Source organism: Salvelinus alpinus, chromosome 31, assembly GCF_045679555.1.
Source record: "Salvelinus alpinus chromosome 31, SLU_Salpinus.1, whole genome shotgun sequence".
Lineage (NCBI taxonomy): Eukaryota > Metazoa > Chordata > Actinopteri > Salmoniformes > Salmonidae > Salvelinus > Salvelinus alpinus.
The window spans coordinates 40,615,441-40,637,971 of NC_092116.1; the positions used below are offsets into that span (position 1 = coordinate 40,615,441).

Here is a 22,531-nt window from a genome sequence, read left to right on the forward strand (position 1 = left end):
ACAACATTATACTATAACACCACAGGTACTGTAATATAACAACATTATACTATAACACCACAGGTACTGTAATATAACAACATTATACTATAACACCACAGGTACTGTAATATAACACCACAGGTACTGTAATATAACAACATTATACTATAACACCACAGGTACTGTAATATAACACCACAGGTACTGTAATATAACACCATTATACTATAACACCACAGGTACTGTAATATAACAACAGTATACTATAACTCCACAGGTACTGTAATATAACAACAGTATACTATAACTCCACAGGTACTGTAATAGATCAACATTATACTATAACACCACAGGTACTGTAATAGAACAACATTATACTATAACACCACAGGTACTGTAATATAACACCACAGGTACTGTAATATAACAACATTATACTATAACACCACAGGTACTGTAATATAACAACATTATACTATAACACCACAGGTACTGTAATATAACAACATTATACTATAACACCACAGGTACTGTAATATAACAACATTATACTATAACACCACAGGTACTGTAATATAACACCACAGGTACTGGAATATAACAACATTATACTATAACACCACAGGTACTGTAATATAACAACATTATACTATAACACCACAGGTACTGTAATATAACAACATTATACTATAACACCACAGGTACTGTAATATAACAACATTATACTATAACACCACAGGTACTGTAATATAACACCACAGGTACTGTAATATAACAACATTATACTATAACACCACAGGTACTGTAATATAACACCACAGGTACTGTAATATAACAACATTATACTATAACACCACAGGTACTGTAATATAACAACATTATACTATAACACCACAGGTACTGTAATATAACAACATTATACTATAACACCACAGGTACTGTAATATAACACCATTATACTATAACACCACAGGTACTGTAATATAACAACAGTATACTATAACTCCACAGGTACTGTAATATAACAACAGTATACTATAACTCCACAGGTACTGTAATAGATCAACATTATACTATAACACCACAGGTACTGTAATAGAACAACATTATACTATAACACCACAGGTACTGTAATATAACACCACAGGTACTGTAATATAACAACATTATACTATAACACCACAGGTACTGTAATATAACAACATTATACTATAACACCACAGGTACTGTAATATAACAACATTATACTATAACACCACAGGTACTGTAATATAACAACATTATACTATAACACCACAGGTACTGTAATATAACACCACAGGTACTGTAATATAACAACATTATACTATAACACCACAGGTACTGTAATAGAACAACATTATACTATAACACCACAGGTACTGTAATATAACAACATTATACTATAACACCACAGGTACTGTAATATAACAACATTATACTATAACACCACAGGTACTGTAATATAACACCACAGGTACTGTAATATAACAACATTATACTATAACACCACAGGTACTGTAATATAACAACATTATACTATAACACCACAGGTACTGTAATATAACAACATTATACTATAACACCACAGGTACTGTAATATAACAACATTATACTATAACACCACAGGTACTGTAATATAACACCACAGGTACTGTAATATAACAACATTATACTATAACACCACAGGTACTGTAATATAACACCACAGGTACTGTAATATAACACCATTATACTATAACACCACAGGTACTGTAATATAACAACAGTATACTATAACTCCACAGGTACTGTAATATAACAACAGTATACTATAACTCCACAGGTACTGTAATAGATCAACATTATACTATAACACCACAGGTACTGTAATAGAACAACATTATACTATAACACCACAGGTACTGTAATATAACACCACAGGTACTGTAATATAACAACATTATACTATAACACCACAGGTACTGTAATATAACAACATTATACTATAACACCACAGGTACTGTAATATAACAACATTATACTATAACACCACAGGTACTGTAATATAACAACATTATACTATAACACCACAGGTACTGTAATATAACACCACAGGTACTGGAATATAACAACATTATACTATAACACCACAGGTACTGTAATATAACAACATTATACTATAACACCACAGGTACTGTAATATAACAACATTATACTATAACACCACAGGTACTGTAATATAACAACATTATACTATAACACCACAGGTACTGTAATATAACACCACAGGTACTGTAATATAACAACATTATACTATAACACCACAGGTACTGTAATATAACACCACAGGTACTGTAATATAACAACATTATACTATAACACCACAGGTACTGTAATATAACAACATTATACTATAACACCACAGGTACTGTAATATAACAACATTATACTATAACACCACAGGTACTGTAATATAACACCATTATACTATAACACCACAGGTACTGTAATATAACAACAGTATACTATAACTCCACAGGTACTGTAATATAACAACAGTATACTATAACTCCACAGGTACTGTAATAGATCAACATTATACTATAACACCACAGGTACTGTAATAGAACAACATTATACTATAACACCACAGGTACTGTAATATAACACCACAGGTACTGTAATATAACAACATTATACTATAACACCACAGGTACTGTAATATAACAACATTATACTATAACACCACAGGTACTGTAATATAACAACATTATACTATAACACCACAGGTACTGTAATATAACAACATTATACTATAACACCACAGGTACTGTAATATAACACCACAGGTACTGTAATATAACAACATTATACTATAACACCACAGGTACTGTAATAGAACAACATTATACTATAACACCACAGGTACTGTAATATAACAACATTATACTATAACACCACAGGTACTGTAATATAACAACATTATACTATAACACCACAGGTACTGTAATATAACAACATTATACTATAACACCACAGGTACTGTAATATAACAACATTATACTATAACACCACAGGTACTGTAATATAACACCACAGGTACTGTAATATAACAACATTATACTATAACACCACAGGTACTGTAATATAACAACATTATACTATAACACCACAGGTACTGTAATATAACAACATTATACTATAACACCAAAGGTACTGTAATATAACATCATTATACTATAACACCACAGGTACTGTAATATAACAACATTATACTATAACACCACAGGTACTGTAATATAACAACATTATACTATAACACCACAGGTACTGTAATATAACAACATTATACTATAACACCACAGGTACTGTAATATAACAACATTATACTATAACACCACAGGTACTGTAATAGAACAACATTATACTATAACACCACAGGTACTGTAATATAACAACATTATACTATAACACCACAGGTACTGTAATATAACAACATTATACTATAACACCACAGGTACTGTAATATAACAACATTATACTATAACACCACAGGTACTGTAATATAACACCACAGGTACTGTAATATAACAACATTATACTATAACACCACAGGTACTGTAATATAACAACATTATACTATAACACCACAGGTACTGTAATATAACAACATTATACTATAACACCAAAGGTACTGTAATATAACATCATTATACTATAACACCACAGGTACTGTAATATAACAACATTATACTATAACACCACAGGTACTGTAATATAACAACATTATACTATAACACCACAGGTACTGTAATATAACAACATTATACTATAACACCACAGGTACTGTAATATAACAACATTATACTATAACACCACAGGTACTGTAATAGAACAACATTATACTATAACACCACAGGTACTGTAATATAACAACATTATACTATAACACCACAGGTACTGTAATATAACAACATTATACTATAACACCACAGGTACTGTAATATAACAACATTATACTATAACACCACAGGTACTGTAATATAACACCATAGGTACTGTAATATAACACCACAGGTACTGTAATATAACACCACAGGTACTGTAATATAACACCACAGGTACTGTAATATAACAACATTATACTATAACACCACAGGTACTGTAATATAACAACATTATACTATAACACCACAGGTACTGTAATATAACAACATTATACTATAACACCACAGGTACTGTAATATAACAACATTATACTATAACACCACAGGTACTGTAATATAACAACATTATACTATAACACCACAGGTACTGTAATATAACAACATTATACTATAACACCACAGGTACTGTAATATAACAACATTATACTATAACACCACAGGTACTGTAATATAACAACATTATACTATAACACCACAGGTACTGTAATATAACAACATTATACTATAACACCACAGGTACTGTAATATAACAACATTATACTATAACACCACAGGTACTGTAATATAACAACATTATACTATAACACCACAGGTACTGTAAAATAACACCATTATACTATAACACCACAGGTACTGTAATATAACAACATTATACTATAACACCACAGGTACTGTAATATAACAACATTACACTATAACACCACAGGTACTGTAATATAACAACATTATACTATAACACCAGAGGTACTGTAATATAACACCACAGGTACTGTAATATAACACCACAGGTACTGTAATACAACAACATTATACTATAACACCACAGGTACTGTAATAGAACAACATTATACTATAACACCACAGGTACTGTAATATAACACCACAGGTACTGTAATATAACAACATTATACTATAACACCACAGGTACTGTAATATAACACCACAGGTACTGTAATATAACACCATTATACTATAACACCACAGGTACTGTAATATAACAACATTATACTATAACACCACAGGTACTGTAATATAACAACATTATACTATAACACCACAGGTACTGTAATATAACAACATTATACTATAACACCACAGGTACTGTAATATAACAACATTATACTATAACACCACAGGTACTGTAATATAACAACATTATACTATAACACCACAGGTACTGTAATATAACAACATTATACTATAACACCACAGGTACTGTAATATAACAACATTATACTATAACACCACAGGTACTGTAATATAACACCACAGGTACTGTAATATAACAACATTATACTATAACACCACAGGTACTGTAATATAACAACATTATACTATAACACCACAGGTACTGTAATATAACACCACAGGTACTGTAATATAACAACATTATACTATAACACCACAGGTACTGTAATATAACACCACAGGTACTGTAATATAACAACATTATACTATAACACCACAGGTACTGTAATATAACAACATTATACTATAACACCACAGGTACTGTAATATAACAACATTATACTATAACACCACAGGTACTGTAATATAACACCATTATACTATAACACCACAGGTACTGTAATATAACAACAGTATACTATAACTCCACAGGTACTGTAATATAACAACAGTATACTATAACTCCACAGGTACTGTAATAGATCAACATTATACTATAACACCACAGGTACTGTAATAGAACAACATTATACTATAACACCACAGGTACTGTAATATAACACCACAGGTACTGTAATATAACAACATTATACTATAACACCACAGGTACTGTAATATAACAACATTATACTATAACACCACAGGTACTGTAATATAACAACATTATACTATAACACCACAGGTACTGTAATATAACAACATTATACTATAACACCACAGGTACTGTAATATAACACCACAGGTACTGTAATATAACAACATTATACTATAACACCACAGGTACTGTAATATAACAACATTATACTATAACACCACAGGTACTGTAATATAACAACATTATACTATAACACCACAGGTACTGTAATATAACAACATTATACTATAACACCACAGGTACTGTAATATAACAACATTATACTATAACACCACAGGTACTGTAATATAACAACATTATACTATAACACCACAGGTACTGTAATATAACACCACAGGTACTGTAATATAACAACATTATACTATAACACCACAGGTACTGTAATATAACAACATTATACTATAACACCACAGGTACTGTAATATAACAACATTATACTATAACACCAAAGGTACTGTAATATAACATCATTATACTATAACACCACAGGTACTGTAATATAACAACATTATACTATAACACCACAGGTACTGTAATATAACAACATTATACTATAACACCACAGGTACTGTAATATAACAACATTATACTATAACACCACAGGTACTGTAATATAACAACATTATACTATAACACCACAGGTACTGTAATAGAACAACATTATACTATAACACCACAGGTACTGTAATATAACAACATTATACTATAACACCACAGGTACTGTAATATAACAACATTATACTATAACACCACAGGTACTGTAATATAACAACATTATACTATAACACCACAGGTACTGTAATATAACACCACAGGTACTGTAATATAACACCACAGGTACTGTAATATAACACCACAGGTACTGTAATATAACACCACAGGTACTGTAATATAACAACATTATACTATAACACCACAGGTACTGTAATATAACAACATTATACTATAACACCACAGGTACTGTAATATAACAACATTATACTATAACACCACAGGTACTGTAATATAACAACATTATACTATAACACCACAGGTACTGTAATATAACAACATTATACTATAACACCACAGGTACTGTAATATAACAACATTATACTATAACACCACAGGTACTGTAATATAACAACATTATACTATAACACCACAGGTACTGTAATATAACAACATTATACTATAACACCACAGGTACTGTAATATAACAACATTATACTATAACACCACAGGTACTGTAATATAACAACATTATACTATAACACCACAGGTACTGTAATATAACAACATTATACTATAACACCACAGGTACTGTAATATAACAACATTATACTATAACACCACAGGTACTGTAATATAACACCATTATACTATAACACCACAGGTACTGTAATATAACACCATTATACTATAACACCACAGGTACTGTAATATAACACCACAGGTACTGTAATATAACACCATTATACTATAACACCACAGGTACTGTAATATAACACCACAGGTACTGTAATATAACAAGATTTGACAAAAGTCAAGAGGTTTGAATACTTTCCGTCTAAGATAATATTAAACAGATTGATTACAGGGGTGTCAAACTCATTTCGCATCGTGGGCCACATACGGCCTAGGGAGATGTCAAGTGGGCCGGACCATTAAAATTATACCATACTCTGCTATAAATAACCAAAATATCATGTCTTTCCTTTGTTTTGGTGTAAAGAAGCACAAGAACATTAGGAAAATATTGAAATTTAATGAACTATCCTTTTACAAAACATTTCATGAAACACCTCATATTTCCTTAGACAAATGTGCAATTTACTTTTATCATTCACAAATATGCATTGCAACTGATCCCACTGATTGTACAAAGGCACAAAACTTTAATTGGTACTGAAAAATATAGTAATGCACTTTAAGATTAAATGAGACTTTTAAAGAAAGGAATTTTTAAACCACTTACACATACGCATATAAAATCTAAATGTAATCCCTGCGTACACCTTACAAACTAAGGAGAGTGATTTTAAATGTGTAATGAAGAAAGTGTTCGCCTGTCCTGTAAATCTGTAAACTTCATACATGAAACATACATACACATACAATACATACTGAAAATTTATGGAGTTGTATGAACAGTAGAATTCCATCACACAACTTTTGTTTTGAAGCTGCTGACTAACATTAAAGTGCACATTTTTTAAATCACCACAGTAAGGATTCATCTTCACAGAGCTGTATTCTTTCAATGCAAACAGTATCTAAGGCAGCATTTTAAAGGTGTTAGTCTAGTCTGGACTTGTATTTGTTCCTGAAACTTGGCATCTTTTGGCCTGTACAAGTGCATCAACACCAGGTGTCATGTCCTGACTAGCTGTCACTTTCAGAATGTCATTTAAGTGCTTGTTTGTGAGCCTTGAACTCATTTTTGTTTTATTGATATTCATCACTGAGAAAATTTGTTCACAAAGGTAGGTTGTCCCAAACATGCACAAAATTTTAGCAGCCAGGGCTGTTAATTTGGGGTACCCTGGTAGTAGATACTGATAAAATCTGTCCAGACCTACAGAGGCAAATTTGCCCTTCAAATCTGCATCACACTGGTAGCTGGCTTTTACCGCTGCTTCACTGACTTCTCGGCTCTGGATGAAAGTTGACTGCTGTTTCCTCAGACCCGCCAGCAATTCGTTAATCTTATCTCTTCTCAGTTGTCCTTGCAAGCCGTCATATTTTTCGCTGTGATGAGTCTCGTAGTGGCGTCGAATATTATATTCCTTCAATACCGAAACTTGTTGCAAACACACCAAGCACGAAGGTTTTCCGTGCATCTCTGTAAATAAATAGGACGTGGTCCATTTTTCTTTGAAAATTCTACACTCCTTATCTACTTTTCTCCGTTTGGATAACGACATTTTGGCTAATGAGGGTGTAGCGGAGAGGTAGAGACCAAGGTATTAACAACGTCGTAACAAGCAGCAGATGGCGCATTGATACCGTCTGCTGTTTTCAGTCTGTCTCAGTGATGCGGCTTGTCTTCTACTCTGATGGAAAGAGTGCGCCCCTTAGCGGATAATCCATGAATTGCAGCGAATTAAAAATATTAATTCCATGTCTTTTATGCATTTTTTCCACTTTCAAATTATCCTGCGGGCCTGATCGAACCTCCTTGGGGGCCGGTTCCGGCCCGCGGGCCGTATGTTTGACACCCCTGGATTATAACATTTTACTGTTTTCTCTTGTGTTTTTCAAGATGGGGGCTCTACCTCATCCTCCTCTCCTCCCCTCTCTCCACCCTCCTCATCCTCCCCTCTCCTTCTCCCTCTGTCTGTGTCTGGGTTGGTGGCTGCTCTCTCCATCACTCTGATCATTCTACTGGTCCTGTTCTGCAAGAGGAACAAAGATGTAACAGCTGAACCCAGAGATGTTATGTATGCTGACGTCAGAATCATACAGGACCCAGAACCCAGGAGAAGGAGAGGTACACACACACACACACACACACACACACTAACACACGCACACACGCACACACACACTAACACACACACACACACACACACACACACACACACACACACACACACACACACACACTAACACGCACTAACACACACACACACACTAACACACGCTAAAACACACACACTAACACACACACTAACACACACACTAACACACACTAACACACACTAACACACACACTAACACACACTAACACGCACTAACACACACACACACACTAACACACACTAAAACACACACACACACACACACACACTAACACACACTAAAACACACACACACACAGTACAGTGTATTTATGTATTTAACCGTTGTCTCGTCTCCTCCAGAGAAGTCTCCAGGAGCTGATCCAGTCTACTCTGCAGTGAAGACCTCCAACACCACAGGTACTGTATAACACTATAACACCACAGGTACTGTAATACTGTATAACACTATAACACCACAGGTACTGTAGTACTGTATAACACTATAACACCACAGGTACTGTAGTACTGTATAACACTATAACACCACAGGTACTGTATAACACTATAACACCACAGGTACTGTAATACTGTATAACACTATAACACCACAGGTACTGCAATACTCTATAACACTATAACACCACAGGTACTGTAATACTGTATAACACTATAACACCACAGGTACTGTAATACTGTATAACACTATAACACCACAGGTACTGTAATACTGTATAATACTATAACAACACAGGTACTGTAATACTGTATAACACTATAACACCACAGGTACTGTAATACTGTATAACACTATAACACCACAGGTACTGTAATACTGTATAACACTATAACACCACAGGTACTGTAATACTGTATAACACTATAACACCACAGGTACTGTAGTACTGTATAACACTATAACACCACAGGTACTGTAATACTGTATAACACTATAACACCACAGGTACTGTAATACTGTATAACACTATAACACCACAGGTATTGTAATACTGTATAACACTATAACACCACAGGTACAGTAATACTGTATAACACTATACCACCACAGGTACTGTAATACTGTATAACACTATAACACCACAGGTACTGTAATACTGTATAACACTCCAACACCACAGGTATTGTAATACTGTATAACACTATAACACCACAGGTAATGTAATACTGTATAACACTATAACACCACAGGTACTGTAATACTGTATAACACTATAACACCACAGGTACTGTACTACTGTATAACACTATAACACCACAGGTACTGTACTACTGTATAACACCACAGGTACTGTAATACTGTATAACACTATAACACCACAGGTACTGTAATACTGTATAACACTATAACACCACAGGTACTGTAATACTGTATAACACAATAACACCACAGGTACTGTAGTACTGTATAACACTATAACACCACAGGTACTGTAATACTGTATAACACTATAACACCACAGGTACTGTAATACTGTATAACACTATAACACCACAGGTACTGCAATACTCTATAACACCATAACACCACAGGTACTGTAATACTGTATAACACTATAACACCACAGGTACTGTAATACTGTATAACACTATAACACCACAGGTACTGTAATACTGTATAATACTATAACAACACAGGTACTGTAATACTGTATAACACTATAACACCACAGGTACTGTAATACTGTATAACACTATAACACCACAGGTACTGTAATACTGTATAACACTATAACACCACAGGTACTGTAATACTGTATAACACTATAACACCACAGGTACTGTAGTACTGTATAACACTATAACACCACAGGTACTGTAATACTGTATAACACTATAACACCACAGGTACTGTAATACTGTATAACACTATAACACCACAGGTATTGTAATACTGTATAACACTATAACACCACAGGTACAGTAATACTGTATAACACTATACCACCACAGGTACTGTAATACTGTATAACACTATAACACCACAGGTACTGTAATACTGTATAACACTCCAACACCACAGGTATTGTAATACTGTATAACACTATAACACCACAGGTAATGTAATACTGTATAACACTATAACACCACAGGTACTGTAATACTGTATAACACTATAACACCACAGGTACTGTACTACTGTATAACACTATAACACCACAGGTACTGTACTACTGTATAACACCACAGGTACTGTAATACTGTATAACACTATAACACCACAGGTACTGTAATACTGTATAACACTATAACACCACAGGTACTGTAATACTGTATAACACAATAACACCACAGGTACTGTAGTACTGTATAACACTATAACACCACAGGTACTGTAATACTGTATAACACTATAACACCACAGGTACTGTAATACTGTATAACACTATAACACCACAGGTACTGCAATACTCTATAACACCATAACACCACAGGTACTGTAATACTGTATAACACTATAACACCACAGGTACTGTAATACTGTATAACACTATAACACCACAGGTACTGTAATACTGTATAATACTATAACAACACAGGTACTGTAATACTGTATAACACTATAACACCACAGGTACTGTAATACTGTATAACACTATAACACCACAGGTACTGTAATACTGTATAACACTATAACACCACAGGTACTGTAATACTGTATAACACTATAACACCACAGGTACTGTAGTACTGTATAACACTATAACACCACAGGTACTGTAATACTGTATAACACTATAACACCACAGGTACTGTAATACTGTATAACACTATAACACCACAGGTATTGTAATACTGTATAACACTATAACACCACAGGTACAGTAATACTGTATAACACTATACCACCACAGGTACTGTAATACTGTATAACACTATAACACCACAGGTACTGTAATACTGTATAACACTCCAACACCACAGGTACTGTAATACTGTATAACACTATAACACCACAGGTAATGTAATACTGTATAACACTATAACACCACAGGTACTGTAATACTGTATAACACTATAACACCACAGGTACTGTACTACTGTATAACACTATAACACCACAGGTACTGTACTACTGTATAACACCACAGGTACTGTAATACTGTATAACACTATAACACCACAGGTACTGTAATACTGTATAACACTATAACACCACAGGTACTGTAATACTGTATAACACAATAACACCACAGGTACTGTAGTACTGTATAACACTATAACACCACAGGTACTGTAATACTGTATAACACTATAACACCACAGGTACTGTAATACTGTATAACACTATAACACCACAGGTACTGTAATACTGTATAACACTATAACACCACAGGTACTGTAATACTGTATAACACCACAGGTACTGTAATACTGTATAACACCACAGGTACTGTAATACTGTATAACACTATAACACCACAGGTACTGTAATACTGTATAACACTATAACACCACAGGTACTGTAATACTGTATAACACTATAACACCACAGGTACTGTAGTACTGTATAACACTATAACACCACAGGTACTGTAATACTGTATAGCACTATAACACCACAGGTACTGTAATACTGTATAACACCACAGGTACTGTAATACTGTATAACACTATAACACCACAGGTACTGTAGTACTGTATAACACGATAACATCACAGGTACTGTAGAACTGTATAACACTATAACACCACAGGTACTGTAATACTGTATAACACTATAACACCACAGGTACTGCAATACTGTATAACACTATAACACCACAGGTACTGTAATACTGTATAACACTATAACACCACAGGTACTGTAATACTGTATAACACTATAACATCACAGGTACTGTAATACTGTATAACACTATAACACCACAGGTACTGTAGTACTGTATAACACTATAACACCACAGGTACTGTAATACTGTATAACATCACATGTACTGTAATACTGTATAACACTATAACACCACAGGTACTGTGATGCTGTATAACACTATAACACCACAGGTACTGTAATACTGTATAACACTATAACACCACAGGTACTGTAGTACTGTATAACACTATAACACCACAGGTACTGTAGTACTGTATAACACTATAACACCACAGGTACTGTAATACTGTATAACACTATAACACCACAGGTATTGTAATACTGTATAACACTATAACACCACAGGTACAGTAATACTGTATAACACTATACCACCACAGGTACTGTAATACTGTATAACACTATAACACCACAGGTACTGTAATACTGTATAACACTCCAACACCACAGGTACTGTAATACTGTATAACACTATAACACCACAGGTAATGTAATACTGTATAACACTATAACACCACAGGTACTGTAATACTGTATAACACTATAACACCACAGGTACTGTACTACTGTATAACACTATAACACCACAGGTACTGTACTACTGTATAACACCACAGGTACTGTAATACTGTATAACACTATAACACCACAGGTACTGTAATACTGTATAACACTATAACACCACAGGTACTGTAATACTGTATAACACAATAACACCACAGGTACTGTAGTACTGTATAACACTATAACACCACAGGTACTGTATTACTGTATAACACTATAACACCACAGGTACTGTAATACTGTATAACACTATAACACCACAGGTACTGTAATACTGTATAACACTATAACACCACAGGTACTGTAATACTGTATAACACCACAGGTACTGTAATACTGTATAACACCACAGGTACTGTAATACTGTATAACACTATAACACCACAGGTACTGTAATACTGTATAACACTATAACACCACAGGTACTGTAATACTGTATAACACTATAACACCACAGGTACTGTAGTACTGTATAACACTATAACACCACAGGTACTGTAATACTGTATAGCACTATAACACCACAGGTACTGTAATACTGTATAACACCACAGGTACTGTAATACTGTATAACACTATAACACCACAGGTACTGTAGTACTGTATAACACGATAACATCACAGGTACTGTAGAACTGTATAACACTATAACACCACAGGTACTGTAATACTGTATAACACTATAACACCACAGGTACTGCAATACTGTATAACACTATAACACCACAGGTACTGTAATACTGTATAACACTATAACACCACAGGTACTGTAATACTGTATAACACTATAACATCACAGGTACTGTAATACTGTATAACACTATAACACCACAGGTACTGTAGTACTGTATAACACTATAACACCACAGGTACTGTAATACTGTATAACATCACATGTACTGTAATACTGTATAACACTATAACACCACAGGTACTGTGATGCTGTATAACACTATAACACCACAGGTACTGTAATACTGTATAACACTATAACACCACAGGTACTGTAGTACTGTATAACACTATAACACCACAGGTACTGTAGTACTGTATAACACTATAACACCACAGGTACTGTAATACTGTATAACACTATAACATCACAGGTACTGTAGTACTGTATAACACTATAACACCACATGTACTGTAATACTGTATAACACTATAACACCACAGGTACTGTAATACTGTATAACACTATAACACCACAGGTACTGTAATACTGTATAACACTATAACACCACAGGTACTGTAATACTGTATAACACCACAGGTACTGTAATACTGTATAACACCACAGGTACTGTAATACTGTATAACACTATAACACCACAGGTACTGTAATACTGTATAACACTATAACACCACAGGTACTGTAATACTGTATAACACTATAACACCACAGGTACTGTAGTACTGTATAACACTATAACACCACAGGTACTGTAATACTGTATAGCACTATAACACCACAGGTACTGTAATACTGTATAACATCACAGGTACTGTAGTACTGTATAACACTATAACACCACAGGTACTGTAATACTGTATAACACCACAGGTACTGTAATACTGTATAACACTATAACACCACAGATACTGTAATACTGTATAACACGATAACATCACAGGTACTGTAGTACTGTATAACACTATAACACCACAGGTACTGTAATACTGTATAACACTATAACACCACAGGTACTGTAATACTGTATAACACTAAAACACCACAGGTACTGTAATACTGTATAACATCACAGGTACTGTAGTACTGTATAACACTATAACACCACAGGTACTGTAATACTGTATAACACCACAGGTACTGTAATACTGTATAACACTATAACACCACAGATACTGTAATACTGTATAACACGATAACATCACAGGTACTGTAGTACTGTATAACACTATAACACCACAGGTACTGTAATACTGTATAACACTATAACACCACAGGTACTGTAATACTGTATAACACTAAAACACCACAGGTACTGTAATACTGTATAACACTATAACACCACAGGTACTGTAATACTGTATAACACTATAACACCACAGGTACTGTAATACTGTATAACACTATAACACCACAGGTACTGTAATACTGTATAACACTATAACACCACAGGTACTGTAATACTGTATAACACTATAACACCACAGGTACTGTAATACTGTATAACACAATAACACCACAGGTACTGTAGTACTGTATAACACTATAACACCACATGTACTGTAATACTGTATAACACTATAACACCACAGGTACTGTAATACTGTATAACACTATAACACCACAGCTACTGTAATACTGTATAACACTATAACACCACAGGTACTGTAATACTGTATAGCACTATAACACCACAGGTACTGTAATACTGTATAACATCACAGGTACTGTAGTACTGTATAACACTATAACACCACAGGTACTGTAATACTGTATAACACCACAGGTACTGTAATACTGTATAACACTATAACACCACAGATACTGTAATACTGTATAACACGATAACATCACAGGTACTGTAGTACTGTATAACACTATAACACCACAGGTACTGTAATACTGTATAACACTATAACACCACAGGTACTGTAATACTGTATAACACTAAAACACCACAGGTACTGTAATACTGTATAACACTATAACACCACAGGTACTGTAATACTGTATAACACTATAACACCACAGGTACTGTAGTACTGTATAACACTATAACACCACAGGTACTGTAATACTGTATAGCACTATAACACCACCGGTACTGTAATACTGTATAACATCACAGGTACTGTAGTACTGTATAACACTATAACACCACAGGTACTGTAATACTGTATAACACCACAGGTACTGTAATACTGTATAACACTATAACACCACAGATACTGTAATACTGTATAACACGATAACATCACAGGTACTGTAGTACTGTATAACACTATAACACCACAGGTACTGTAATACTGTATAACACTATAACACCACAGGTACTGTAATACTGTATAACACTAAAACACCACAGGTACTGTAATACTGTATAACACTATAACACCACAGGTACTGTAATACTGTATAACACTATAACACCACAGGTACTGTAATACTGTATAACACTATAACACCACAGGTACTGTAATACTGTATAACACTATAACACCACAGGTACTGTAATACTGTATAACACTATAACACCACAGGTACTGTAATACTGTATAACACAATAACACCACAGGTACTGTAGTACTGTATAACACTATAACACCACATGTACTGTAATACTGTATAACACTATAACACCACAGGTACTGTAATACTGTATAACACTATAACACCACAGCTACTGTAATACTGTATAACACTATAACACCACAGGTACTGTAATACTGTATAACACTATAACACCACAGGTACTGTAATACTGAATATCACTATAACACCACAGGTACTGTAATACTGTATAACACCACAGGTACTGTAATACTGTATAACACTCCAACACCACAGGTACTGTAATACTGTATAACACTATAACACCACGGGTACTGTAATACTGTATAACACTATAACACCACAGGTACTGTAATACTTTATAACACTATAACACCACAGGTAGTGTAATACTGTACAACACTATAACACCACAGGTACTGTAATACTGTATACCACTATAACACCACAGGTACTGTAATACTGTACAACACTATAACACCATAGGTACTGTAATACTGTATACCACTATAACACCACAGGTACTGTAATACTGTATATTACTATAACACCACAGGTACTGTAATACCGTATAACACTCCAACACCACAGGTACTGTAATTCTGTATACCACTATAACACCACAGGTACTGTAATACTGTATAACACTATAACACCACAGGTGCTGTAATACTGTATAACACTATAACACCACAGGTACTGTAATACTGTATATCACTATAACACCACAGGTACTGTAATACTGTATAACACCACAGGTACTGTAATACTGTATAACACTCCAACACCACAGGTACTGTAATACTGTATAACACTAGAACACCACGGGTACTGTAATACTTTATAACACTATAACACCACAGGTAGTGTAATACTGTACAACACTATAACACCACAGGTACTGTAATACTGTATACCACTATAGCACCACAGGTACTGTAATACTGTATAATACTATAACACCACAGGTACTGTAATACTGTATAACACCATAACACCACATGTACTGTAGTACTGTATAATACTATAACACCACAGGTACTGTAATACTGTATACCACTATAACACCACAGGTACTGTAATACTGTATAATACTATAACACCACAGGTACTGTAATACTGTATAACACTATACCACCACAGGTACTGTAATACTGTACAACACTATAACACCACAGGTACTGTAATACTGTATACCACTATAACAACACAGGTACTGTAATACTGTATAACACTATAACACCACAGGTACTGTAATACTTTATAACACTATAACACCACAGGTACTGTAATACTGTTTAACACTATAACACCACAGGTACTGTAATACTGAATAACACCACAGGTACTGTAATACTGTATAACACTTTAACACCACAGGTACTGTAATACTGTATAACACCACAGGTACTGTAATACTTTATAACACTATAACACCACATGTACTGTAATACTGTATACCACTATAACACAACAGGTACTGTAATACTGTATAATACTATAACACCACAGGTACTGTAATACTGTATAACACTATAACACCACATGTACTGTAATACTGTATAACACTATAACACCACAGGTACTGTAATACTGTATAACACTATAACACAATAGGTACTGTATTACTGTATAACACTTTAACACCACATGTACTGTAATACTGTATAACACTATAACACCACAGGTACTGTAATACTGTATAACACTATAACACCACAGGTACTGTAATACTGTATAACACTTTAACACCACATGTACTGTAGTACTGTAAAACACTCTAACACCACAGGTACTGTAATACTGTATAACACCACAGGTACTGTAATACTGTATAATACTATAACACCACAGGTACTGTAATACTGTATAACACTATAACACCACAGGTACTGTAATACTGTATAACACTATAACACCACAGGTACTGTAATACTGTATAACACTCCAACACCACAGGTACTGTAATACTGTATAACATTATAACACCACAGGTACTGTAATACTGTATAACACTATAACACCACAGGTACTGTAATACTGTATAACACTATAACACCACATGTACTGTAGTACTCTATAACATGATAACACCACAGGTACTGTAATACTGTATAACACTATAACACCACAGGTACTGTAATACTGTATAATACTATAACACCACAGATACTGTAATACTGGTTAACACTATAACACCACATGTACTGTAATACTGTATAACACTATAACACCACAGGTACTGTAATACTGTATAACACTATAACACCACAGGTACTGTAATACTGTATAACACTCCAACACCACAGGTACTGTAATACTGTATAACATTATAACACCACAGGTACTGTAATACTGTATAACACTATAACACCACAGGTACTGTAATACTGTATAACACTATAACACCACATGTACTGTAGTACTCTATAACATGATAACACCACAGGTACTGTAATACTGTATAACACTATAACACCACAGGTACTGTAATACTGTATAACACTATAACACCACATGTACTGTAGTACTCTATAACATGATAACACCACAGGTACTGTAATACTGTATAGCACTATAACACAACAGGTACTGTATTACTGTATAACACTATAACACCACTGATAATGTAATACTGTATAACACCACAGGTACTGTAATACTGTATAACACTTTAACACCACAGGTACTGTAATACTGTATAACACCACAGGTACTGTAATACTGTAAAACACTCTAAAACCACAGGTACTGTAATACTGTATAACACTATAACACCACAGGTACTGTAGTACTGTATAACACTATAACACCACAGGTACTGTAATACTGTATAACAATATAACACCACAGGTACTGTAATACTGTATAACACTATAACACCACAGGTACTGTAATACTGTATAACACTATAACACCACAGGTACTGTAATACTGTATAACACTATAACACCACAGGTACTGTAATACTGTATAACACTATAACACCACATGTACTGTAATACTGTATAACAATATAACACCACAGGTACTGTAATACTGTATAACACTATAACACCACAGGTACTGTAGTACTCTATAACACGATAACACCACAGGTACTGTAATACTGTATAACACTATAACACCACAGGTACTGTAATACTGTATAGCACTATAACACCACAGGTACTGTAGTACTGTATAACATGATAACACCACAGGTACTGTAATACTGTACAACACTGCAACACCACAGGTACTGTAAAACTGTATAACACTATAACACCACAGGTACTGTAATACTGTATAACACTTTAACACCACAGGTACTGTATTACTGTATAACACTATAACACCACAGGTACTGTAATACTGTATAACACTAACACCACAGGTACTGCAATACTGTATAACACTATAACACCACAGGTACTGTAAAACTGTATAACACTATAACACCACAGGTACTGTAATACTGTATAACACTATAACACAACAGGTACTGTATTACTGTATAACACTATAACACCACTGATAATGTAATACTGTATAACACCACAGGTACTGTAATACTGTATAACACTTTAACACCACAGGTACTGTAATACTGTATAACACCACAGGTACTGTAATACTGTAAAACACTCTAAAACCACAGGTACTGTAATACTGTATAACACTATAACACCACAGGTACTGTAGTACTGTATAACACTATAACACCACAGGTACTGTAATACTGTATAACATTATAACACCACAGGTACTGTAATACTGTATAACACTATAACACCACAGGTACTGTAATACTGTATAACACTATAACACCACAGGTACTGTAATACTGTATAACACTATAACACCACAGGTACTGTAATACTGTATAACACTATAACACCACATGTACTGTAATACTGTATAACAATATAACACCACAGGTACTGTAATACTGTATAACACTATAACACCACAGGTACTGTAGTACTCTATAACACGATAACACCACAGGTACTGTAATACTGTATAACACTATAACACCACAGGTACTGTAATACTGTATAGCACTATAACACCACAGGTACTGTAGTACTGTATAACACTTTAACACCACAGGTACTGTATTACTGTATAACACTATAACACCACAGGTACTGTAATACTGTATAGCACTATAACACCACAGGTACTGTAATACTGTATAGCACTATAACACCACAGGTACTGTAATACTGTATAACACTTTAACACCACAGGTACTGTATTACTGTATAACACTATAACACCACAGGCACTGTAATACTGTATAACACTAACACCACAGGTACTGTAATACTGTATAACACTATAACACCACAGGTACTGTATTACTGTATAACACTATAACACCACAGGTACTGTAATACTGTATACCACTATAGCACCACAGGTACTGTAATACTGTATAATACTATAACACCACAGGTACTGTAATACTGTATAACACCATAACACCACATGTACTGTAGTACTGTATAATACTATAACACCACAGGTACTGTAATACTGTATACCACTATAACACCACAGGTACTGTAATACTGTATAATACTATAACACCACAGGTACTGTAATACTGTATAACACTATACCACCACAGGTACTGTAATACTGTACAACACTATAACACCACAGGTACTGTAATACTGTATACCACTATAACAACACAGGTACTGTAATACTGTATAACACTATAACACCACAGGTACTGTAATACTTTATAACACTATAACACCACAGGTACTGTAATACTGTATACCACTATAACACCACAGGTACTGTAATACTGTATAACACTATAACACCACAGGTACTGTAATACTGTATAACACTATAACACCACAGGTACTGTAATACTGAATAACACCACAGGTACTGTAATACTGTATAACACTTTAACACCACAGGTACTGTAATACTGTATAACACCACAGGTACTGTAATACTTTATAACACTATAACACCACATGTACTGTAATACTGTATACCACTATAACACAACAGGTACTGTAATACTGTATAATACTATAACACCACAGGTACTGTAATACTGTATAACACTATAACACCACATGTACTGTAATACTGTATAACACTATAACACCACAGGTACTGTAATACTGTATAACACTATAACACAATAGGTACTGTATTACTGTATAACACTTTAACACCACATGTACTGTAATACTGTATAACACTATAACACCACAGGTACTGTAATACTGTATAACACTATAACACCACAGGTACTGTAATACTGTATAACACTTTAACACCACATGTACTGTAGTACTGTAAAACACTCTAACACCACAGGTACTGTAATACTGTATAACACCACAGGTACTGTAATACTGTATAATACTATAACACCACAGGTACTGTAATACTGTATAACACTATAACACCACAGGTACTGTAATACTGTATAACACTATAACACCACAGGTACTGTAATACTGTATAACACTCCAACACCACAGGTACTGTAATACTGTATAACATTATAACACCACAGGTACTGTAATACTGTATAACACTATAACACCACAGGTACTGTAATACTGTATAACACTA

At 34.1% G+C, this 22,531-nt stretch overlaps 1 protein-coding gene across 1 annotated transcript in view; it reads left to right on the forward strand.

Moving 5' to 3' along the window:
* Window positions 1–22,531, forward strand: part of LOC139561638 (low affinity immunoglobulin gamma Fc region receptor III-A-like) — a 97,869-nt gene that overhangs the window by 38,221 nt on the left and 37,117 nt on the right. The window contains exons 5-6 of the mRNA XM_071378878.1: window positions 9,017–9,244; window positions 9,618–9,674. Of these exons, the coding sequence (XP_071234979.1) occupies window positions 9,017–9,244; window positions 9,618–9,674 (285 nt within the window). The remainder of the gene's footprint in view (window positions 1–9,016; window positions 9,245–9,617; window positions 9,675–22,531) is intronic.